Raw genomic sequence first — 26659 nt, 5'->3', positions numbered from 1 at the left:
AGATAGATATGAGATAGATAGATATGAGATAGATAGAGAGATAGATAGAGAGATAGATAGATAGATAGATGACAGATAGTTCATAGATGATAGATAGATAGATAGATAGATAGATAGATAGATAGATAGATAGATAGATAGATAGGAGATAGATGATAGATAGATAGATAGATAGATAGATAGATGATAGATAGATGATATATAGATAGATGATAGATTAGAAAATAGAAAAAAAGCAGCACTCCAAACCATCAAATCAGGAAAACGTGGTCCTTTTATTTCATGTGTAGCAGCGACGTTTCGGCTCGCTTTGAGCCTTTCTCAAGCCCATGAGAATAGATAGATAGATGATAGATAGATAGATATGAGAGAGATAGATAGATAGATATGAGATAGATAGATGACAGATAGTTCATAGATGATAGATAGATAGATAGATATGAGATAGATAGATATTAGATAGATAGATAGATGATAGATAGGAGATAGATAGATAGATGATAGATAGATGATAGATAGATAGATATGAGAGAGATAGATAGATAGATATGAGATAGATATGAGATAGATAGATGACAGATAGTTCATAGATAGATAGATAGATAGATAGATATGAGATAGATAGATAGAGAGATAGATAGATAGATAGATATGAGATAGATAGATATTAGATAGATAGATAGATAGATGATAGATAGGAGATAGATAGATATGAGAGAGATAGATAGATAGATATGAGATAGATATGAGATAGATAGATGACAGATAGTTCATAGATAGATAGATAGATAGATAGATAGATAGATAGGAGATAGATAGATAGATATGAGAGAGATAGATAGATAGATAGATAGATAGATATGAGATAGATAGATAGATGACAGATAGTTCATAGATCGATTCTTTGAAAGAAATAGAGAGATCATAAGAAATAATGGATAGACATAAGATAGATTTGAGATAGATGGATAGGTATGAGATATATATAAGATGGATAGATAGAAGATGGATTGATATAAATAGATAGATCATAGCAATATAATGGATAGATAATGGAGAGATCATGTATAGATAAATAAATATATACAGTAAGAAAAGATCCAAGCGGCACTATCAAAACAGAAAATGGGTAAACAAAAATAAAAAGCGGGTGCACGCCTAAGAGGGCCGGGCATCAGGTCCTTCAATTATAAAGACAAAGAAAAAAAGGGCAGCACACCAGATTGTAGTGAAAAAATACCTTAGTGGATTTACTCCATTATATCACATGGAATAAATCCACTAAGGTACTTTTATCACTACAACCTGGTGTGCTGCCCTTTTTTTTCTTTGTCTAAATAAATATATAGATGTTTGCATAAGTATGAGATGGATAGAATATATATAGATAGATCATAGTAATATCACAGGCAGATAATAGAGACACCATAGATGGATAGATAATAGGTAGATTATAAATATATTATAGATAGATATAGAGAGAGATAAATTAAACCGTCCTGACAGAATTATTCTCCAAGTTTGAACTGGCTGACAACAAAAAGCAATAGCCTGCATTTACAAAAGGAAGAGACGATAGATTTCCTCCTGTCCCTGTGTTGCCCTGGTCATCTCCGTCCATGGGTACAATATATTTTTACTTGCCGGCGCCTCCATCTGTGATATGTGATTATTGCGAGTTCCAGAAGACATTTTGCCTTCCAGCGACAATCCTGTTATGACAGAAGCGGCTCAGATCTAGCCGGCTGATATATTTTCTTTTTTGTTTTATTTTACAAAGTATTTCCTCGTTTTTTTTTGTTGACACACATCAAATAGAAAAGAATCAAATTGATCCGGGGGGACGCCGGCGCGCACTTCCCTTCAATCAGAGTCATTCCGAGTACATAAATGTTCTTACACGAGTGAGATTTGGGAGCTGGTCAGGCAGTCAAAAGAAAATGGAAATCATTAAGTTTTCATTACACTAGAAACAGGCAGGAGTCACCAAATTTATTTACTTAAATTTTGTTTTTTTCTGTTCTTTTACGTTCTTTTGATCAGCGTTCAACATCGGCCAATTGAATTTTCGGCGGTTACATATTTGTTATTAGTTTTGCTGTGATTACGCTTTGCCGTGTTCCGGAGTTTATTTGGAATCAATCTGGATTTTTCTCCCGTCATATTTTATAAGAGGTAAAAGCTTCTGACAGTCGCTCTCCATGTGATCAGCGTGAACAGGCGCCGCTTGCTGAGCTTTTAGGGACACATGAATTATGAAACGTTTTCGGTAGTCTGCTTTACCAAAAACTATTTCAAATACCGTATATACTCGAGTATAAGCCGAGGCCCCTAATTTTACCACAAAATACTGGGAAAACCTATTGACTCGAGTATAAGCCCGAGGGTGGGAAATGCATTGGTCACAGCCTCCCCAGTATATAGCCATCCAGCCCCTGCTCCAGTGTATATAGCTAGCCAGCCCCTGCCCCAGTGTATATAGCCTGCCAGCCCCTGCTCCAGTGTATATAGCCAGCCAGGCTCTGCCCCAGTGTATATAGCCAGCCAGGCTCTGCCCCAGTGTATATAGCCTGCCAGCCCCTGCTCCAGTGTATATAGCTAGCCAGCCCCTGCCCCAGTGTATATAGCCTGCCAGACCCTGCCCCAGTGTATATAGCCTGCCAGCCCCTGTCCCAGTGTATATAGCCTGCTAGCCCCTGTCCCAGTGTATATAGCCTGCCAGCCCCTGCCCCAGTGTATATAGCCTGCCAGCCCCTGCCCCAGTGTATATAGCCAGCCAGCCCCTGCCCCAGTGTATATAGCCTGCCAGACCCTGCCCCAGTGTATATAGCCTGCCAGACCCTGCCCCAGTGTATATAGCCTGCCAGACCCTGCCCCAATGTATATAGCCTGCCAGACCCTGCCCCAGTGTATATAGCCTGCCAGACCCTGCCCCAGTGTATATAGCCTGCCAGACCCTGCCCCAGTGTATATAGCCTGCCAGACCCTGCCCCAGTGTATATAGCCTGCCAGCCCCTGCCCCAGTGTATATAGCCTGCCAGACCCTGCCCCAGTGTATATAGCCTGCCATTGCTGCCGGACAGATCGCACAGAAGATATACAGGGGTCGCCGGAAAGGTGAGTTTAGATATATTTATTTTTTTTACTTGAGTATAAGCCAAGTTTGAGTTTTTCAGCACATTTTTCGTGCTGAAAAACTAGGCTTATACTCGAGTATATAAGGTACCTTATCAGAAAATTCATACACGTGGGGACGGGATCAGGGTCTCCTGAGTCACTTGATCCAGAAGTCTGAGTGGAGGGGATTTTTTAAGCAAACATTTTCGCCAAAATCGTTGCCACTTTAGGAAAAAATTGCGTGTTATAGGTGGGGGGCATCAGAATCTATATTTTTCATGCCAGACAACTGGTTTAAAGGAAATCCAGGGACACTTACTCATAGATGCAGCCATCGTGACGGCGATAATCTTATATTTGTTATCCATGGCCTCCTTCCTTCTGAAAATCAACTTTTTAAATTATGCTAGTATACCAGAAGGGCTCTGAGGGCATTACCAGAGCCCCTCTATTCCGTAGCTTTACAGGCTGTTACACTGTTCTGTCTCCTAGGCACTTCCCCCTTCGCTCTGCCTGCTGTAATCTCACACAGAAGGAGAAGCGATCCTGTATAATGTAGCAGCCTGTGAAGCACTGGAGGGGCTCTGGTAACACCCCTCGGATCATTAGCATAATTTTTAAAGTTGATTGTAGAAGAAAGTTGACCACGGACAACAAACATAAGAAGATTATCACAGTCATGGTGCCAGGAATTGCCCCTGGTTTATCATGCTTGGTTTGGTAAGCCATCAGCAAAAAAAAAAAAACGGATTGCAGACAGAACTCAAAATCGCCCCTAATTAAAATTATTCTTCTGGACGACTCCTGTAAAAGCTGTAAGAAAGCTGGGTTATCTTTATTATGTTTTATTTTGTGTTTCATTTGTTTGCCCTTCCTGACTTTTAAGGCTATTTTCATCATTGAGAAAATTGCGCTACATCCACTGCGTAGGCTGTAACGGCAGCCATGTTGGTTATCACCCAGCTTTCCTCCTATAAAAAAAAAACCTAGTAATTTGCATTATTTTCAGCTTTAATACTTGAATCGCTTTTCACAGATTCTCTCCATCTGTCGGCCTTTGGCTCGGTGTCTTTCGGTCTACTCCAGCAAATCCTAGAGAGGTCACATGTCACATTTCCGACCCTTTCCCGGCTAAACCTTCTGTGTTTGTTTTAACGCTCTCTCTCATTTTTGGCGTTTGTTGCCCCCGAGAACATGAGGTCATTTGTGTTTTCTTTGCCAGCAGCACCTCGTGGGAGACGATATTCAGTAAAAGCACCGAGGTCGTGACACCCGATCAGCTCCAGTGTTGTCATCGGCTGGTCCAGCTCTGCAAGAACTGCCTGCTCGTGGTTTACAAATATGCAACAGATTCGCGAGGCTCGGCGGCAGGCGTGAGTCCAGATGGGAGCGACACAAGGTATTGATTAGAACCTTAAATATCTCCTCCGTAAATTTCGGCTGCAGTCTAGGCCTCTGTAAGCGAAATACATAACTGCGATGCTGACGACCTCTTCCCTTAAGACGCCCCCAACATATGGCGAAAAAATCATCCAGATATCTGCACCACCGCCTGGAAAGTGAGAGCACTTTCCTCCCCAAAGTGAAAAACAATGCGAGATGAGCAATTCGGATGTTTCCTCCCTCATAAAATGCATTTTATATTTTCACCCTCCCCTAAAAATATGGCAAACCGCATCAGAGACCTTCCCTGTCCAGCGCTGTAAGTCATACGGTGCTAATGGGAAACAGATATGTCCTAAATCGAGACGTAGGGTAAGAAGTGGCTGAGCCTCTGTAATTGGAAGCTCCTGTCACTAGGGGGCAGTGTTACGTGCTCTACCGCACATATTGTTACGGAGGGAATAAGTAGAAAGCAACGTGTTAATATATAAATATATTTTGTATCTACTTGTACGGTGGGTTCAGGTCATTTAGCTTCTAGCCATCAGAATTTTCTTTTCCATGTTTCTAAATATGGATTTAAAGGGACTTGTCACAATCAACAAAATGCTGAATAACACCCGCCATGTGATAGCGCCCTGCCCCTGATCAGTCCGGTGTTTGTTTTTTTTTCCAAAATCCGTCCACCCGTTCACAAGATATGGCCCCCAGAAGATAATTTGTAAATTGGCTCTTCCTAGCCAAGGGGGCGGTAACGTTTTATTTTTATCCAGCGGAAAGAGACACACACCCCTCGTGAAAATAAAAGGTTACCGCCCCCTTGTCTTTTAGGAGCTAATGACATATTAACTTAGGAATGGATGATTAAAGAAACAATACATAAATCAAATGAGATATTGGTGAAAGGTTATCCCTAAAATATAACATCCAGCCACCACTAGGAGGAGAATAAGAGCTTATTGCTTACTGTATATCCATCCTAATTGTAGCACAGTATGCAGTCCGCTCCCATACTCCCCCTACAGGTGGCTACAGGAAGAAAGCATTTTATTGTTTATAAGGGGAATACACTTCCAAAAGAGTGTCCCAGTCTCTACTAGATCCAAAAGAGCGGTCCAATCTCCCAAAGATCTGTAAGAGTTCCTAAAGGAAAACTTCCATCAAAATCCATCATGATAAATCAGAGACACTTACCCATAGACCCAGGCACCGGGACTGGGGTAATCTTCTTTGTTATCCATGGCCTCCTTCCTTCTAATATCATTCACCTTTAAAAAAATATGCTAATGAGCCTGAAGGGCTCTGGAGGGGTGTTACCAGAGCCCATCCATGCTCTGTCTGCTCAGGTTGCTACACTGACCCCCCCCCCCCCCCCCTCTGCTTCCTCACCTCTTTTTCCCTCCCTCTGCCCATTGTAATCTCACTTCAGCAGATAAGTTTCAGCCTGTGAAGCTATAGCACGTAGGGGCTCTAGAAACACCCCCGGAGCCCTTCAGGTTCATTAGCATATTTTTACAAATTGATTTTAGAAGGAAGGAGGCCATGGATAAGAAATATAAGAAGATGACAACAGTCACGGTGCCTGGATCTATGAGTAAGTGTCTCTGGTTTATAATAGTAGATTTTCTTTAACTATTTCTCAGACTGTGGCAAAAGAGTATTAAAATAAATTTCCAGAAATGTACAGTGAGAGTGACCCAATCTCCTGAGGATAATAATAATAATAATAATAACTCTTTATTTGTATAGCGCACACAGATTGCACAGAGCTTGTCAAATCGGTCCCTGTCCCCAATGGGGCTCACAATCTAAACAACCTACCAGTATGTTTTGGAGTGTGGGAGGAAACCGGAGGACCCGGAGGGAACTCACGCAAACACGGAGAGAACATGCAAACTCTTTGCAGATGTTGACCTGGGTGGGATCTGGGGAGGATCTGGATGAGCGGCCCAATCTCCATAAGGATGAAAGGAATCTAATAGTAAATTCAGATGTAGCTGCACTGAGTTGGTCAGAGTAGCGGTGCTGGGTTTGTCATTTGGCTCAAGTGCATCTAATATAGTTAAATGTTGCTTTATACTCTTGCATAGGACTGTAGGTGTAATTCCCAGACCCTCTGTACGTCCTTCCCTCCCCACATCTTCCAGGACTAGCGCGCTCTGTTAGTAACGGCCTCGCTCGCAGTGATTTGGAGCGTTGCGACCAGCACATGCCTGTGCCGTAGCCATTATCCACGTGTGTCATTCCGCCTTTCTTATCTTCACGTTACTAGATCAACACCTAATTTCAAAGGAACAAGAATGTGGTCGATTTTGACTAGATCCCTACAAACAAAATGGTGGTGGTGGTGGTGGGGGGGCTGGAAAAACATTTCAAAAGTAATTGGAGCCCGTGGCTTGTCAGCATAAAAGTCAATTGTGTGTGTAATACTCCAATGGAGTGTGAAGTACTTAGTGCGAGCACAGATAGGGGAATATTTGTATGATAAAACTAACCTGTGAACCTGCCTGTGAATAGAACCACGGGTGAGGTGTCAGTATTTACTGCCTTAGTAAAATATGTCACATATGTGTCTCAAAGCAGATGTAGCAGTGCCCAAACGGTTGTTTTACCAAGTTATTGGGGGCATAGCTACAACGCACACACTCAGCTCTGCTACATCTGTATAGTCTAAGAGTAGAAGAAGAAAACTGAACAGAAATCTATGGTCCATGGAAATTCAGCCAGTGTTCGGGGGCCAGTTAGGGTCTACCTACAGCTGGTGAAGAGGGTACCCAGGGGTCTTAAGCCAGGTGAGTATTACACACAGATTTTCCATGCAGATTTTGCCCGAAAATTATCTATTTTTACTATTATTATTACTATTAATACACTACCATTCTGAGATTTGTCATTTATGACATATAGATTAAAATCTGCACGTATTTTACATGGAAAATCTTTACCAAACTATGTAGATTTTATAGATCAGAAGTCTGGGAAAGCTGGGTGAAAAGCACTTGGGGAAATTTCCCAGCACTGTGATTAAAAATTCAGATTCTTTATTGAGAGTTCATTAAACGAGGGCGCGCATCGTGCATTCAATGTTGAAGCTGACGCGTTTGGCCCATAGTCATAGCACCGTAGTGGCAGTCATGGTGCTATGACTAAGGGCCAATTTAGGTTTAACCCCTTAAGGACGCAGCCTGTTTGCAGGTTAAGGCTCGCAACTTTTTTTTGAAATTTGACCAGTGTCTCTTCCTGTGGTAATAACTTTTGAACGCTGTTACTTATCAAAGCGATTCTGAGATAGTTTTTTCCCCACATGTTGTACTTCATTTTAGTGGTAAATTTTGGCTGATAAGTTTTGCGTTTATTTACAAAAAAAAGAAAAAAATGATGAATTTTTAGAAAAATTTGCCATTTTCGAAATTCTAAATCATTGCGTTTTCAGGCAGATAGATTTACCACCTAAATAACTTGCAGAATAACATTTCCCATTTGTCTACTTTACATTTTCATAATTTCTGAAATGTTTGGATAATTTATTTTGCCGTCACGCGGCCTACAAATCGAATAGCGATTTTCCGTATTTTCGGAATTGACTATTTTGGGGATAAATACTGTTTGAAATCAAATTTTACATATTTAGCAACAAAACCCCCTATATAACCAACCCATTTTCAAATCTGCACCCCTCAAACTATCAGAAACAGCTTTTACAAAGATTGTTAACCCCTTGAGATCTTCATAGTAATTGAATCAAAATGGCGGTGAAATTTAGAAATTTCAAATTTATCAAATTTTGTCGGTTATACGTTCATTTAGCCCTAAAATTTACACATTTCCAAAAGATAAAAAGAGAAAACTCACCATAAAATTTGTTCTACAATTTCTCCTGAGTGCAGCGACCCCCCACACGTGGCCGTTACTTGTGTTATGGGGGCACAGCGAGGCGCAGAAGGGAAGGAGCACCCTGCTGCGGCCAGGATTTTAGTTTTCTGGTTGCCCCCTTTTGAAGGCTATAAAATTTTCGCTTTTCCGTTATTTGGGCCATGTGACGGCATTTTTTTTGCGGGACGAGATGCTTTTTCCAGTGTTACCATTTTGGGGTTGGTATCACCTATTGTTGAAAATTTTGGAACTTTTTTTGAGGTCATGAGTAGAAAAGCATCAATTCTGTACTGGATTTTTTTACTTTTTTTTTTCCGTGTTCACCGTATATCCTAATAATCCTGTTATCTTTATTCTATGGGTCGATACGATTACGGGGATACCAGACATGAATATTTTTTGTTATGTTTTACTAAATTTGCCAAATAAAACCCTAATGTGGGGAAAAATCGATCATTTTTGCATCGCCGTCTTCCAAGTGGCATAACATTGTTACGTTTTTGGCTACAGAGCTGGTTGATGGCTTGTTTTTTGCGGGACATGTTGTTCTTTGCAACAATATCATTCTGGAGTACATATGTTTTGTTGATCACTTTTTATTGCATTTTTAGTGGGATATAATAGGTAAAAATCATAATTTTTGGCGGGTTTTTGACGTTTTTTTTTTACGGCGTTCATCATATGGGTTCAATAGTTATTTAGTTTTATTCTATGGATTGTTACGGACGCGGTGATACTATATATGTGGGGTTTGTGTTATGATTTAGACTTTTTTGAGCGTTATATGTCTCTTTATATGTTTTGGGGCTTATGGGCATTTTTAGTGATTTATAAAGTAATTTTTTATTGAAAAACATTTTTTTTTACATTTTTTACTTGATCCACCATGGGATATGAACAAGCAATCATCTGATTGCTTGTTCTTGATAATACTCTGCAATACTAATGTATTGCAGGGTATTATCAGTGCCAGCCTATGCAGATGCATAGGCTGACACTTTGCCTTTAAGATGACGTCACAGACGCCATCTTAAAGGTAAACCCTCCAGGCTTCTCTGGGGTCCCGATCGGACCCCAGAGGAGCCAAAACAGCGATCGCCCCCCCCCCGAAAACGGTGCGGGGGGGCCGATCGTGGGGTAAAGACCCCCAGAAGGCATGTTAAATGCCGCGGTCGCGTTGACCGCGGCATTTAACGGGTTAAACACCCGCGATCGGAGCCCACTCCGACCGCGGGTGTTAGCCGGGGATGTCAGCGGTAGATTACCGCTGAAATCCCGCGGCTAGCGATGCCGGTTCGGCTGCTATACAGCGCTGAACCGGCATCGTCTCTGCGCCGTAGCTGTACTGCGCTGAGCGCTAATCGCGGGACTCAGCGCAGTACAGCTACGGCGCAGAGCGCTAAGTGGTTAAAATATATCAGTATGGAGCACATGCTCTTTTAATGAACTTTGGACAAAAATTCAGGTTTTTTACTAAGAGTTCATTTAACGAGTGTACACATCATGCATTTAATGTTGAAGCTGACGCGTTTCAAGCCCAAATTGCCCCATAGTCATAGCATCGTAGTCACAGTCATGGTGCTATGACTAAGGGCCAATTTGGGCTTGAAACATGTCAGAATAAAGCACATGCTCTTTTAATGAACTTTGGATAAAAAAAAATCAGATTTTTTATTAAGAGTTCATTTAACGAGTGCACGCATCATGCATTCAATGTTGAAGCTGATGTGTTTCAAGCCCAAATTGGCCCATAGTCATAGCACCGTAGTCGTAGTCATGGTGCTATGACTTAGGGCCAATTTGGGCTTGAAACATTCAGATTCAGAACTTTTTAATCACAATGGCGGAAAATTTCTCCTTTTGCTTTCGGACTTCCCTGCTGTCCAGGCAGATTCATTTTGTTGCATAGTGGCGGCCATTACCATCTGCGATAGCGAGGAGGGGTGAGCTGTAGTGGTATTGCTGTTGTTACGCTCAAAGCTGGGTGAAAATCTCTGGGAGCTAAAAAGACTACCACCTTAGTAGAAAGTATCACCCAGCTTTTCCCGAAACAGAATGAGCTGTACACAATTTTTTATAGCAGCCTACAAATGCTAAATCGGTTACTGCTATTGGTTGGCACCCAGCTTTCCCAGGAACAGATATGATTTAAACCTATATATCTTATTCTCTCATTGCAGGTACTTACTGCCGGTGGTCCCTCAGTTCAGCATTAAAATGTCGTCTTCCAGCCTCGGCCCATCCGGACTGCCGCGCTCCAACTTTCTTTTTACCTCTCGACTCACCCAATACTAAAGAACCTGGAATGTTGTGTCATTCGGTTTTTATTTCTTGCCCTGTAAATAATAGCGTTATGATTTTACTACTTACCTTCATATGGTGCTAAGCACAGCGATCACGCACCACCTACGGCGAATTACTGATCTTGTTAAACCACAAGGCCTCAATCTTAGGCGCTTCAGGGGTTGGGAAACTACAAATCCCATAATGGGCATGCTGGGAGTTGTAGTTTCGCAACAGCCAGAGAACCGCAGGTCGAGTCTTGCTGTTGTAAACTATGCTGAGCAGTTTACAAAATCCTTGAATGTCTAGGTTTGGAAAATTTAGTCTGCTAGGCAGCGCCTCTCGCCGCGTGTAAAACATAAAAACATAGAATGCTAAATTATTTTGCTCGTTTAGGGAATGACGTGTTATGTATTATGATATATTGCCTTTTAAATGAACAGATAATAAAGCGCACACGTCACATACATGGGAAGATGGTCGCCACATTGTGTTCTGTAGGGATGCAGCCTGTGCAGCACCTACAAGGCACAAAATGGCCGCCGTTACCTCAGTGAAGTGCCAGGTGCACTGTGACATGCGAAAATGCTGAAAAAAAGTAGATAAGTAGCATAAATCATACTAAAAATAGAATTATTACTTCAGCCACTTGTGAGAAAACATAATTAGCAGCCAAATTTTTCCATCTTCTATCCATTATCTATATTTTATCTGTTCCTAGGCTTAGCACTGTATAGTGGTTGCCTATAGCAATACACCAGAGTCCTGCCTAAAGAGGACCTGTCACCAGATTTTGACGCCCCCTGACTAACAATGACTGGTCTTTGTAACTCTTCTCTCTCTCAGGCTGGCAGTGAGCCACGCCCCATTATTGTGACTGACAGCTCTGTGTCTCTTCAAATCCCTGCTCTGCCTCCTTGTACTTAGGGACTGTCTGCTAATAATATAAAAATATTGTGTCAATTCTTTTACATGGTGTCTTGTTTTACGTTCATGAAATGTGACCAGTGACATCATCACAGGTCCTTTAGCCTTCTAACAATAGCAAACTGTACACCATGTATGTGATTACATGAGATCACCGCAGCCTCCATGGAGGATGGAAAGGATTAGAAGTCCATGGAGGCTGCTGTGACTTCATGTGGTCAGATACATACATGGGGTACAGTTTGCTATCATTAAGAGGCTAAAGGACCTGAGATGATGTCACTCTGGTCACATGACATGAACTGTGACCAGTAAGAAGGCATAAGGCTTGGGGAGGATTAGATGGAAGGGGCAGGCCGAGCAGAACACTTCCCCCTTATATCAAGGAATATAAGAAAACAATTTGTAGCTTAAAGAAGTGTCTCTCTTAGTAAATAGAGCTCTATAGGGACCTGTCACTGACTGTATATGTGCAAATGTGGTGACAGGTACCCTTTAAGTTAAATCGGAATCCTGATTGGTTGCTAATCTAACACAGAGATCTAACACAGGGAGGCATTCCCATGCCAGCCAATCAGATTTCATCCCTTACAACTGACTCACGGTATCACACTTTTTTAGAATCCCCATTTCCTAAGAAGCAGGAAGTGCTTGAGATATCGCTCGCTTCTTCAGGAGTATTTGTTTTTAGAGGACACAGTAGCTAAGATTTGTAAGATTTGGACATCCTTTAATTTCACCTTTCTTAAAGGAGCCTGTACTGGTGACAGATTTCCTTTAAGGCCAAAAGGGGATTTAAAAAAAAAAAAAAAACTTTTTATTTATTTGCCTTTATTTTAACTTCAGGAAAATCAATATTGATGTTGAATCATAAAAAAAACCTAAAATAAATCATTTCGAAAAATTTCGATCCCTAAATTTGAACAGCCACGTATGACCATGTAGCCTGCGCCTCATATGCAGTTTATAATCTCCTCCCCCATTCTATGCCCGTAATAATCCCCTGGGTTCACATACTTTTACATTTCATTTCAGACTGTGCCAATTAAGCCGCGGCGTTGCCATCTCCGTCGGCACGATGAGCCCCCCCCCCCCCCTACGACTGTTTTATCTTACGTTGTAGCACGGTTCTCTTTGGCGCGGTCTCTTGTACGTACAGTAGACGAGTTCACTAATGAGCCTAATGTCTCCCGCATTTTGTGTTGAGTTCTTAAGACATCGTTAAGATATTTTTTTAATTGCGAACACGGTAAACATTCCCCGACGTCGTCGTAACGCACATAGGAATGGGAATTGTGACATTTGGTACCTCAGTCATTTGTTTACGGAATTTTCATGTAGCAAATGAATCGTTATTTCGTACGCGGCGCATTATAGGAACGCGGGTGACATATTACACACATATGTTCCATTAGTAGGTAACAATTAGACGTAGCGCCAGAGGAACGTTTACCGTATAGTGTAATATCAGAAAACCTGCGGAATAATTGTAAGCGTTATTGTGATAATTATTTTATTAATATTGAAGGAGCTGTTTAGTTTAGAAAATTCATTATCATACACCCTATTCGGGAATTCGGAGATAATAGAGGTTAAGGGGGATCCTCTCTTCAGAATCCTCATATCTTGAAGAGCCATAAGTAAGAACGTCTTTCATTCTGGAGGACTTATCCTGTCATACATTACACCATAAGATGTGTAATACTTCATATCCCCTGTGGGGGCACTACAGTGAAACGGAACACTTACTGTTGTATTCACATACATAAAGTAGCATTCTGGGGGCCCCAGATATTTTGTGAGCTTCTTATTGGCATGGAGGTTATTTCACATGTAGGGAATGTCTAAAGTAGGGAACACCTTTTATGTTTTTGAATGTAGACAAAAAAATGAAGCATTAAAGGGGTATCATCAGCCATTTATAGAATTTTTAATTTATGATGGGTGTAGGAACCAATCCAAACCCCTATACTTATGCAAGTTTGGCTCCGCTGAGCATTTCTAGTGTGTTGATCAGGAAGCAGAAGGACGTTGTAGCTGATCTTCTACCATTGGGCTGTCGAAGTTCTACTGATCAGACATTTGCTATCAGGAGTGAGTGGAGAGCCCCCTACACATTATGATGAGGGCCAAATTTGTTGCATTTGGCAGGTTAAGCTGAAAGAGATCAAGGGGGGAGATTTATCACAAGTGTCTAAGAACAAAACTGTTGTAGTTGCACCTGGTAACCAATCAGAGCTCAACTTTAATTTTCCCGCAGCTGTTTATAAAACTAAAGCTGAGCACTGATTGGCTCCCATGGGCAATTAGAACAGGTTTACCTCAGACACTTCTGATAAATCTCCCCCCATATGTGTATGGCTAACTTTAGTAGATGGCTGCGGGCAGCTGGTCTTCCAACTGGGAATGGTCCCAAAAATGGAACCTACAACTACTATAGGATGGAAATATCCTTTGTTAAGTGGCATAGTAAGATTGAGGCAGCCCCACCACAAGACTCCACGTTATGGTTCCGGGTTTTTCACCTAGGACGGAACGGTTGATATTTGTGCATCAATGTCTGGGCTCTGGGTGAGTTACCAAACGTTGTAAAGCCAACAACCATAGCAAACAGTCGGATTATCCTGTAGGATACATCAGTGTCGGACTGGGCTTCCTTAGGCCCACCAGAGAAAATTAATCTGGGGGCCCACTCTGCATTATCCCCAGAAAATATACCCTAGCAGCCTTCAAATTGTGTTGTTTTCTGATGGACCTCTGGGGTTCAGTATTGGTTTGAGCCAGGGCCCACCGGAGGATCCTCTGGGACTCTGGTGGGCCAGTCCGACACTGGGATACATCCACCCTTCGTATTAATTTGAACTTTTCCTACCTTGGTAGAACTTTTTCTTAGCAGGGTTATCACTACATACCAGATGTACATGGCCCCATATTCAACTTTTTTGCTTCAAAATATTCCTTTTCTACGTGATGCCACCCAGAATCGGCACCAGGCAACAGTAAGCCCTACTGATGTTATTTGACCCCATTAAACAAAGTGGTCGTGCTCAATAACTTGGTCATTGTTGTTATTTCAAGATCTTCCACTGGTATATTACAAGCTGTTACTCACGCCAACCAATAAAGTCATGAATTTCTTAATGTGTAAGGGCGCTCATATCTTAAATTTCTAGATTGTAAATTCTAAATGTGTGAACATCTTAACACTTACCTGTTTGTGTGGTAGTATATATTACAGCGCCGCTCACTCCCTCCCCTCCCCATAGAGAAACATGGTGCCGTATTCCAGGGAAAGACAGGACATGTTCTATCTTTCTCCCGGCTACGGAATGGTACGGCACTTGTGCAGCACCGTACTGCTCCATACGGCACCATGCCCCCATTGACGGCCTATGGTGGACATATATCTGACATATATACGTTGGCCATGTATATGTCCCCCATCAGCCATGTGAATAAGGGAATAGCAAGTAGAAATATCCATGTTTCTTCTACAAGTGGTAACCACAGATCTTCCACCATATTTACTAGCTCCCTTATCGAGAGTGGTAACCAACAGATTACAGCTTTATGGTTTATTATATGAGGAACTTATGGGCACCAACTACAAAGTCAGTCAAAATTTCCAGGATTCCCTTTTATTTCAGAAACAAACCAGTGGAAAAGCAAGTAATGGGTGCAGATGCCTATGTTCTCGGCTTTGTATGGAATATGGCCGCCATCTTGAAAGATCCAGGGCAAAACAGAACACAGAAAGTTGCAGTAACAACCAGGAACCTTCCTTGTGATATGTTGTCACTGGTGCTGAACACAGAGCTGAAGGTGCTGGATCCAATAATTATGAACCCGCATCTATGGAGAATCACTGTGCTGATAACCTTTTGTTATGTTATATGACCCCTTGCCATTGCAAAATCTTGACCGTGATCCAAGTTGGCGGCCATGTTCTGGACATTGTTCTGGACATAGTCTAAAACATAGCACCCCCCCCCCCTCCATCCCATTACTTGTTGGGGTATAAGAGATGTAGCATTTCATTTCAGATGCTGCCCTGGTCAGATTTGAATCCAGGTTCACCGTGCTCCAACAAAATGGTGCTCCACCAGGTAGTTCTATGGTTGCCATTGGTTACAGCGCATTTGTGTTGTTTGCTACATTTGTTGTAACTTTTTATATGTGTTATGGAAAAATTCACAGAAAGAACCGTGTTTATTGTTTAGTCCTTGAAGAATCGAAGAATCTCTGCCAAAAAAGGTCTCCATTGAAGAAGATGCCATTGTAGAGTAGGCTGAACATCCTCAGGATTAGCAGAACTTTTGTAACATACGACATAACCACTGTATTCAGTAAACCCTAAAGGGATTTTCAACTTCAAAATAAAGAATCAGTGCTACTTATCATCGGCTGCGATCCTGCTTATTTATATCGTAATGTTTGACTGGGGGTCAGATTAGGAGTCATGTGGTTATAGGGATTGGCTGACTCTTGGAAGGGGTTGGCCATTCCTGTACAAAAGTTGCCCATGTGATTTTACTGCTTTGTGTATAATCCCTGAATGTTCATCAAGCGAATCGGCAGTCCTGCTACTTACTTTTATACTTGGTGCAGACCCTCCGTGCTTGTTTCTTTACATGTCTGAGCTCTGCTGAATAGAAGGAGCTGCAGCAGCAGAGTTATGACTCATCCTGCTCCTACCTCTCTTCCTGTCTCTGTTAGTAAGGACGGACAGTAAGAAGAAGACACGGAGGTTGACGTCACAAGGAGGACCTGGAGCAGTGAAAAAGAAGAAGTTGTATATATATGTAGAGGGCTGCATGGTGAAAACAGGGAAGGGGGCGGAAGTGGCAAAGACACAGGTACATATACATGCAGAGACATGTCTAATGGAAGAGACTTAAAAATGGCCAACCCCTTGAAAGGAAATCTACCATCAAAATCCATCATGATAAACCAGGAACACTTACTCATAGATCCAGGCACCGTCACTGTGGTGATCTTCTTATATTTGTTATCAACTTTTAAAATTATGCTAATTAAGCCCCTCCATGCTTTGGTCTGCCTTCACAGGCTGTTACGTGTCTCTCCCTCCCCTTCTCCCACTTTGTGCTATAATCTCATGTCAACAACACACACAGAGGAAGGGAGAGTAGAAAGGTGTGGGGCAGGGTGTCGAAACTGACACAGAGGGGCTGTGGTGGAGCCCTTTCTGGCTCACTAGCCTAATTTTAAAAGTTGATTTTAGAAAGAAAAAGGCCATGGATAATAAATATAAGAAGATTACCACAATGACGGTGCCCCTAGTTTGCCTTGCTTGATTTTGATGGTAGATTTCCTTTAAGACAGTGTATATTTTGGGGGGTTTTCTGAATTTGTGTTTGTGGTGTATATTTTACATTAAGTTTTTATTTTTAATATGTTTATTAAACTTTTAAAGAGTACAAAATATCCGACAGAGCCAGGTGAAATGCTGTCCAAAGCCCCAATACACCATCCCAACCCCCACCTCCCTACAAAAATATGTTAAGTATTTATATTAGGAGACTTGTATATATGAAACTTGTTTTTCTCGAGCTTACAGGGGTCAATCCTGGTGGGAGCCATAACATAGAAGAATGCAGTAATTACTAAAATAACACTAAACCCCCAAAAAGTGAAACAATGCAGAATAAAAAGTGTTTGTATATGCATTGGCTTTAATCAGTGTTCAGGGACACGCCCACGAGGAACAGACAACCCAGTTAACTTGGTAATATACTAACAAAGGAATGGCGCAACACAATAATTCTAATACAAGTTGGTTCAGAATAGTTTTTCTTATGTGCCCAAAAAATTAATGAAACTGATGGCTACAAATATATGTGAACAGACCCTAATTGTTACATTTCATTAGGTGTCTCTAGGTTTTTTATTTAATAGATTATTAGTACTCTGACAATCCAATCCAATTGAAAACCACAATACTAAATCTAAGGGCTCTTTCACATTGGCGTTGATGTTCAGCTTCATTTGTTTTCGTTTTTTCTCAGTCGTGTCTCAGTTTTTCTTCCGTTTTGTCTCCGTGTCCGCAAAGGTTTAACATTGCTTTAAAAACATCACACCTGGTTTTTTTAGCCTCATCAGTGAAACAAACAGATGTTTCATTCATTTTTTTTGTGGACCCATAGACTTATATTGTCTTACGTGATCCGTAAATAGGACGTTTCAGAATTTTTTGCATGGACAATGGATCAGTGAAAATACAAACCATAGAAATCAATGGTTTTGCAAGAAATCTCTGGAAATCACTGGACCTCGGACGTGAAAAACAGCACCAATGGGAAAGAGCCCTAAATACAAACAATCGGATTGTAATTCTTAACCATTAACCATCATATAATTGGTTTCTACTGTTTCCTTGCACTAGATTTGCTTTGTTGTACCAAACTGCGAACTCAGCTCTGCTACATCTGTATCCCGTACAGCTGTTTACTAAAGGAATGTTTACAAAGACCATTAACAAACTGTCGGACGGGCGCTCAGATTTCGTTTCGGCCTTAACAAAAAGATGATTAATCTGTCTCGTTGACTTGTTGTGATTGGAGGATCAATCATGTATAGCACGAGGCAGCTCCTACCCCCAGGCTAAGTCTTTTTTTTTTGTGGGAATGTCAGAGCTCTTTAACAATTTCTTCAGATTTCGGAGACCCCCCCCCTCTGCTGTAATTACAGTGAGGTCACTTTAATTATTTTGTTAAAAAGAAAGCGGGCCTGGTATTTTTACTGATTGGTTGGGACTGTAATGCAAACAAGGAAATGGCTGTGTTTGGGGAGGCCGGCCATTATCCGGAGGCAGCGCTGCGTCCCATCGGGGTCTTGAAAATATCTTAAGCTTCGACCAAACAAAGCTCATTGAGAACACAAATATTCCAAGAATTTCTTCAAGAAAATTAGATTATGTTTCATGTTTCTTTGGGCTTTTAGCTTTGGTATCACAAAAGAGTCAATTCACTGACCTGAATGTACAGCACATGAATGGAACCATGGGTAATAACTCAACAACATGAGGCCTGGGGACTGCCATCTGTGTGCCGCACCAATTTTGATTGGATTTAGAAAACCCAACCCAAAAACTCTCTAAGGAACAGTTTGGGTCCACTTATTCAATCGTAGATGAGGCCACGATGAAAAATGGCCAATGACCTACTGTAACCCCCTGTGGATTAGCCACATTCATTTGACTGTGTGGTTCCAGAATATTAAGGCATTGTAGCATCAATGGTTACCCAAATGCCATCTATGGCCATCCTGAGGGTGTGCCTTGATCCAAAAAAGTTTAGGTTAAAGGGGTTTGTGTCAAGATGGCCACTTGTTGACTAATTAGGTAATAATTTTACCCATCAATATGGGTCTGACCACTGGAATCGCCATGAGGATGGGGGTCCTAAGTACCTCAACCTCAGTGGAGGAGGAGGAGTGGAGGAGTTGCATAAGTGCACCAAATTCTTCTCTATCAACTGCTGGAGATGGCCAAATGCTGTACTTGACTTCTCTAATCAGTTCCCTAAGGGTAGAGTCTGGGGCACCACTACTCCATACATTAACAAGTACAAGGAACCTCCTTTCTAAACATAAGTAGGGTTCCCCGGTGGTCACATTTCCATTACATTGTGGATTGGATTGTAGATGTCCTCTTAGCACAAAGGCTTCGAAACATTCCACAGTAGCTCTTACTACTCTTTCACAATGAGCATTGCTCATTATAACCCAGTGGAGAAGTGTCAGATGAGACTGCTGGGGTGTATCTGGGTAAGTAATTGGCTTAGTGATACAAAACAAAGGGTCATTATTAATGGCACATTCTCAGATTGGGTTGACATTACCAGTGGAGTGCCACAGGGGTCAGTATTGGGGCCACTTCTTTTTAATATTTTTATTAATGACCTTGTAGTGGGTTTACACAGTCAAGTTTCAATATTTGCAGATGATACTAAGCTGTGTAAAGTAATAAATACTGAGGTCGATAGTTTAGCATTACAGAGGGATTTGTGGAAGCTGCAGGAGTGGGCAGAGAAATGGTTGATGAGGTTTAATGTAGATAAATGTAAAGTTATGCACTTGGGCCATGGGTTGGACTTGATGGACTTGGGTCTTTTTCCGGCCTTAAATACTATGATACTATGATGACACTATGAGTTGGAGCAGATGCGGTGTCAGGGGCTTCCTCTCTGTCCTGGCCCGTTGTAGTGTACATATGACCCTGTGTTGATGAAGAGGTCTAGAATCCAACTGTATAGAGCATGCTGGGGGACAAGAAATATGATTGCTAAATCTTGATGTGCAGTAATACTTGTAGTAGCTGTGTATAAGGGTTTGTCTTGTCAGCAGTTACCCATTGTGCATTAGACTAATGAAGCCGATATAGGAACATATGCATAGTAGGTACAATACAATTCTTGCACGACTACAGTAAAGAAAAGTTATAACCAGGAAAACTTTTGGGTCTTGATTACGGATTTTCTGGCTCTTTCGTTCCCTCTGTTGCGCCTTGAATGGAGCACCCACAGAGGGAAGCCAAAATGAATTTTAAACAGCTCAGTGGATGATACCTCCCTATGGCGACTCTCGACTTCTGTTTCCATAGCTAAGCAGCTCTGAGCCCTGTTCAGAATACAATGGGAAAAAAAAAATTCCTTTGTAAATGAAACTTATAAAATTCAGCTCGGCGTACAACAACAATACAGATATGCAACAGGGTTTATATACCTAACAGCCAGAAAACCACCGATTCAATAAACAGGAAGTGACTGCCCAAAAATCTACTAATATGTATCTTCACAATGGTGGGGGCTTCATTTTGCTGACACAGAGATTCCGATCTCACATTCTAACCACTTGAGGGAGGATTTTAGATTTAACTTCATCACTGATATAGGGGGGACTTGTTTTTTGTGTGGATCCGGTTTCCTTTTAATCGCACCGCTTAGGCGTCCGTAGAGCTTCTTGACAAAATTTAATTAGTCCTTTTGTAATGGAAAATAAATAACATGAGGAATTTATTCTGTGGGTCAGTATGATTCTGGAGAGACCACATATGTATATATATATATATATATTTATTATTATTTTTTTTTTTAATTTCTCTACTATTGTACTTTTTTTTTGTACTATTGTATTTTTTTTTTTGCTGACAGAGCAGTGCAAGGGCTTGTTTTTCCGTGGGATGAGTTGTAGTTTTCATCTGTACCATTTTGGAATCTATTCGTCTTTATGCCCAAATGTAAGGCAGCAAGTTTTTTTTTTAAATTTATGGCTTCATTGTGGTTGTTATATATTATACACTTTAATAGTTCATGCTCTAATGGACGTAGTGACAACCAATATATTATAATTTTTTTTACCTTAATATCTAATATTTTTTTTCCGAAGGCTTCTGACAGGTGGAAAGTAGTATGACTAAAGGATAAAACTACATAATGGGGCACATTTACTTACCCGTCGCGATCCTGCGGCACATTGTCCGACGAGGATTCGGGTCCGGCGCGATTCACTAAGGTCGTGCGCCCGATATCCAGCAGGTGTCGCTGCTTCGCTGAGATACGCCGGAGTTCACCTTTTTCCTGGTGCATGTAAGTGCTTGATCTTGCGACACAAATTGTTTTTTAAATTCCGCGGTTTTTCCGAATCCGTCGAGTTGTCCGACGGCCATGCCCGATTTCTGGCGCGTGAATCCCGGGGCAATTATGAAGCAAAACGGAAATATTCGGGAAACCCGACGAAAGTGCGGCGTTCGGACCCTTAGTAAATGAGACCCAATGTTTCATTGTAGTCTGTAACCATGGAAACACATAGTTCTGCATAAGAGTAAATGATGCAAAGCAGAGGACTTGTTTTTTTTCTGAAGATGCTTTTTTTTGCTTGTTAGAAATCTCAGTCTCATATGCTGTCACCACAGTTACGTCTTGACCATCACCACCAGGTGGATTCTCTGGGGAAAAAAAAACACACCCAAAATTGCCTTTTATAACAGTAAAATCTTGTTTAAAGTTAACGTGTGTTTCGTCATTTCATCATATGTATATCCAGCCTTATAATTACCCCGACCTCAAATCCATGGATGATTTATTTCTCCTCTGGTGCCGTGACGGTCCTCTCTCTCCAGGACTCCTTGGCCATTGTGTTCATGCTGAGAAAACCTAATTACACGTTTACACTTCTATAGATTTTTATGTCATCTTTAGGTTGTCACTCAGCGGGGGGAGGGCTGCGGATAGCATATGTGACTTCTCCGGCTGCTCCAGCTGCCCAGGTTATAGATTATACAGATTTTCATGTGATCTTTCTTCATATTAGTTATGTCTATGCCACAAACATTCTTAGGGTTTGTAGTTCCTCCTAGATCTAATTCCAGTGATGCAACACATTCACAGCTGAGGTTTCGCTACTATTGTATAGGGGGTCTGTTCAGCTTATAGAGCATCGTCTACATTGGACACAGTTGTGAAGAATCCACAGGTTTGGGAAGTGTTAGGGTTGTCATGTGTGACTAGGAGAACTCATACAGTGGGATATGTTGTTCTTCTACTCCCCCCCCCCCCCCACCATGATATCAGGAAATGGACCGATATTCAGGGTGTTTCCCCAGTGATATCACTGTCCTTATAAGGACAGTGACATCACTGGTAACCTCCCTTATACTGAGTGACATACATGCTCCGCGTAGGCCGGAGGAGAGATGGCCTCTGCCGACCATATACGTGGCTCAGCACCAGGGAGCAGGATGGAAAGATGTAGCTTTCTGCATCTTTCAGTCCTGTATTATATGACATATATTGTGCAGACGGAGGCAAAAACGATGCCTCTACCTGCCATACTGGGGGAGATTTATCATAAGTCTCTTAGTGTAGAACTGTTCTAGTTGCTCATGGAAACCAGTCAGAGCTCAGATTTCACTTTCCCACAGCTGTTTATGAAATGAAAGATGAGCTCTGATTGGTTTCCATGGGCAACTAGAACAGTTTTACCTCAGAAACTTGATGATAAATCTCCTTCTATATGTCTACGGATACGCTCAATGTCAGGAGCTTTCCTTGTCTATCCGCTGAGCGTATAACACATGAATGTGATACGCTTATGACTATGACGTAGGTCGTTATTGCTGTGATGTGCTTGCTATGCTTTTCATAAGATTGGATTTGCTTCATAAATGTGTTGTAAACCTAGCCTGAATAGTAAATACAAGAAACTAAAAGCGAAGTAAAGAAAGCAGCTCCTAGCGCTACCCCATTATTAGCAGTGTTAAACTGCTAGCTTTATTGGAACCATCCGAGAAAGCTAGTGAATACTGCACTGACATACCCTCAGAACGATGGACCAAATTTATAACGGTCCAGCGTATTCATGAGGGGGTGGTCTGAGGAGGCGGTGACTGCGTGGGAAGGGGCGGTCTGGGGGAAGCAGCGCCTCGGACCAACACCTCGTGAATGCTGTAAGCTTGGTCTGGCGTTCTGAGGCTATGGCGCTGTAGTGTCTGCTAGCTTTAACGGAGGGTTCAGATAAAGCTAGCAGTTTAACACTGCAAAAAATGGGGTAGAGCTGTTTACATTAGTAAGCAGCTTCTAGTGCTTTTCTTTAGAGTGACAGGAGGTCCTCTTTAAGGAGCAAGTTTAGATTGTATGGATGAGATTTGTCAGAAGTTTCTGAAAGCAGAACTGTGCTAGTTGCCCATGGCAACCAATCAGAGCTCAACTTTAAGTTTCCCACAGCTGTTTATGAAATGAAAGCTGAGCTCTGATTGGTTTCCATGGGCAACTAGAATAGTTTTACCTCAAAAACTTCTGAGAAATCTCCCCCACATTGGGGCAGATTTACTTACCCGATCTGTTCGCGATCCAGCGGCGCGTTCTCTGCTGTGGATTCGAGTCCGGCCGGGATTCATCAAGGTAGTTCCTCCGCCGTCCACCAGGTGGCGCTGCTGCGCTGAAAAGCATCTGAACGCACTCAAGTTCACCGAGCCGGACCAAGTGAAGGTAAGCGCGTTCCAAGCGACACTTTTATTGTTTTAAATGCAGCGGTTTTTCTTAATCCGTCGGGTTTTCGCTCGGCCACGCCCCCGGTTTTACGTCGCGTGCATGCCGGCGCCGATGCGCCACAATCCGATCGCGTGCGCCAAAATCCCGGGGCAATTCAGGGAAAATCGCCGCAAACCGGGAATATTCGGGTAACACGTCGGGAAACCGCAAATCGGGCCCTTAGTAAATGTGTCTTCTGGGGGAACAGTACAAACTTGGATCCCACAAAAGTGTTATTCACCCCAATAAATATAAATGCAAAGAGAAACCCCTCCGAGTCGTCATCTATCATGGACGTGCGCTCCGATTTATTTAGGAATGTTTACACAGTGCAGAACGCATTAAGTACAAATCGAGCTGCGGCGCATTTTAAATGCACAATATCATTGTTCTCAATTATTATACATGAAGCTTCTGCGGAACAATGTAATTTCATCAGGAAAATATGAACAGAGCTCGGGTATAATGTGATTTTTGTTTCCTTGCCTGTTGTCGCAATCAGCACGTTGTCAATGTATATTTGATATTTCGATAGAAATAATAAGAAGGAATAGAAAAGACACCGGGTAATATTGCTTTGTCCCAGTAAAGCACCCGGCATATTGTAGAAAATGTCATTAACAACTGACTTTCCATCTCAGCCGCGGAGTTTGGAAGTTTCTACAAGCTTCCAAAGTTTGTGACAAGAGAAAAAAAGGGCCTCTGCATGAATAACTAAAGGCAATGCTGCCCCCTAGTGGACTTTTTACACTGAAAAATGACTTGTTATCTCTATACAGGAACTGGACTATTCCTCTTGTTAGGCTAAAATTTAGTGTGGATGTGTATAAAGAAATATAATTAAAGCTGCATTTACACGAACGTATGTCAGCCGGGCCGTAGCCCGTCGGATGTACGCTCGGCAACAAGGATTGCGGGAGGGTTGACCCCTCTCCATAGAGATACGGGGCGCACAGTGCCGTAACACGGGGAAAGATAGTACATGTACCCCTCCGTACCTCTCCGTGCGCTCATCGCCGGCCTATGGGGGACGTGTATACGGCCGCAAGCTTGCAGCTTTATATACGACCCCCAATGAATGTACGAATGCAGCCTGAAGGTTATTTCCAGGCTAAAAATATTGATGTACAAAAATATTGAAAATATATAGAGATCAATCGATGGTGGTATACTTATCAGAGAATCAACAGTCCACAGGAGAAAGTCCAGCCAAAACTCCTATAAGTCCAGCAATTTGTTCATGTATGATTTGTGCTCAACTCAGCTCAGCTCAAAGAAATTTCAAAAAGTCCTCCATCTTTTGATAACATAAGGAACATTGAAAACCGTGGATATGTCCATGTCAACACCAGAACCGTTTTTTTTAGATGTCTAGAAATCACAGAAGGACGCCCTAGGACACACCTACCAGTGTCCTCTACATGCTCTGTGGAGGATCCTGATGTGGTTTCTGGACAGTTTCTGGACATATCCGTGGTTTGCACTTTTCCATAAGTTACTCATAGATGGAGGGCTGGCATCATCCTTATTTGGGAAATTTGTGAGTTTGTGCGTACTTTGCCAAATAAAAATACTGATAACCTATCCTAAGGTTAGGTCATCAGATTAGTGGTAGGACAATACCCAACACCACCAGGGACCAGCTATTACCAACAAACAATGAACAGAGAAAGGAACAGGAAGTAGACAGCTCCAATTTCTGTGTAGAGAGTATCGAGGACTACCTGATCTATAGGACCCCAGGCAATTGCTTGTGTTCAGAGATGAGTGTTTCCTCTCAGGTTCGGCTGGAGCGACTGGGATATATTACTGGATCGGTGGACTAACAGCCAATCTGGCAAATTGACCACCATAGCAACTAGCCAAGGCCGGGGGGAACCCCAATCACAGCCATGGGGGCATTCATTTGAGAAATTGGCTGTTCGGCAATCCAGCAATATGTTTGGGTCATGCGTGCTGAACCCTGAACCTGAATGGAAACATGTGGTCCACTCGTCTCTACTTGAGATACTTTTCTGGCAAACCTCCCCGGGACACCTATTCAGCTTTATGTGAGGTATTTTGTATCCAAACACAAGCACGTATGTTGTTATATCTCCGAGCTTCTGAATCTGAAATCACTTGCTTCCAATAATTACGATTTTGCTCAAAGATCTAGAAGCGATGGAAAAAGCAACCAGGCAATTGACACTGAGTCATTGGAAGCTACTCAGAGAGTAACGGAGTCACTGTTTCGGTATTTGAGGCTCTTTGCAGAACGTAGTTTAAATCAGTCATTAGCCTGGAAAATGCTGACATGGTTCATTTGTACCTAGTGATGATGAATAGCCTATGACATTAATTTACTGACTTGGTGGCTAGAAGTTGACTCGGAATTCTGAACATCTGCTGAACTGTACAATGTGTTATTGATTAAGTTCCCATTGTCTGAACACAGTAAAATTGGATTAGATTGTTTTCGCAGGCCTAGTATTCTCTGCATACAGATCTGACCATCCCCAGTTCATCTCAGCTCGTGTGAGGAGATTAAATTCAATATGTGGAGCATTACGGTGTACAAGTCTGAACGACGTCCAAGGAGGATTTATGTATTATTTGTAAAGTTCTATCATTTTCCACCGCAATATACTGTACATGGATAGCATTCACTCACAGCACATCTCAGAGCCTAAGGGCAGGTCTATGCTAGGTTTTCTTCATCCAAGATTAATCTATATTTTCCATGTTCAAATCCAAATCAAAACTGTCCATACTATAGATTCCAATGCAAAATCAATAGTGGGTTTTAAAATGGGTGGCAGCCTGGGCCAAAGTCTTTTTAAGGGGTTCATGACCACCAAAACCACACAGTCATGACCACCAAAACCACACAGTCATGACCACCATGACCACCAAAACCACACAGTAAGTTTGATACTGCCATGAAGAGATAATAAAAATAGGGAGCAACAGCCCAGAAATCCTTTTACACTAACTGTATGTCAACTTATATGTATACAGGAACCATTCCCGGACCTCTGAGAGACCTC

The 26659-nt window shown here is 41.9% G+C and overlaps 1 protein-coding gene across 8 annotated transcripts in view; it reads left to right on the top strand.

Moving 5' to 3' along the window:
* The window catches only part of TTLL7 (tubulin tyrosine ligase like 7), a 174080-nt gene extending 163391 nt beyond the window's left edge, over window positions 1-10689 (top strand). For 6 of the 8 annotated variants that reach the window (XM_072127476.1, XM_072127473.1, XM_072127475.1 and 3 more), the window contains exons 20-21: window positions 4340-4516; window positions 10554-10689. In XM_072127476.1, the coding sequence (XP_071983577.1) occupies window positions 4340-4516; window positions 10554-10668 (292 nt within the window). In that variant the 3' untranslated portion in view covers window positions 10669-10689. The remainder of the gene's footprint in view (window positions 1-4339; window positions 4517-10553) is intronic. The other 2 variants (XM_072127474.1, XM_072127479.1) reach the window with 1 other exon arrangement.
* Window positions 10690-26659: the final 15970 nt, after the last annotated feature.

Source organism: Engystomops pustulosus, chromosome 10 (assembly GCF_040894005.1).
Source record: "Engystomops pustulosus chromosome 10, aEngPut4.maternal, whole genome shotgun sequence".
NCBI classification, from domain to species: Eukaryota; Metazoa; Chordata; class Amphibia; order Anura; family Leptodactylidae; genus Engystomops; species Engystomops pustulosus.
Note: the sequence above shows the minus strand (reverse complement) of the source record. Positions and strands in the feature narration are given on the sequence as shown.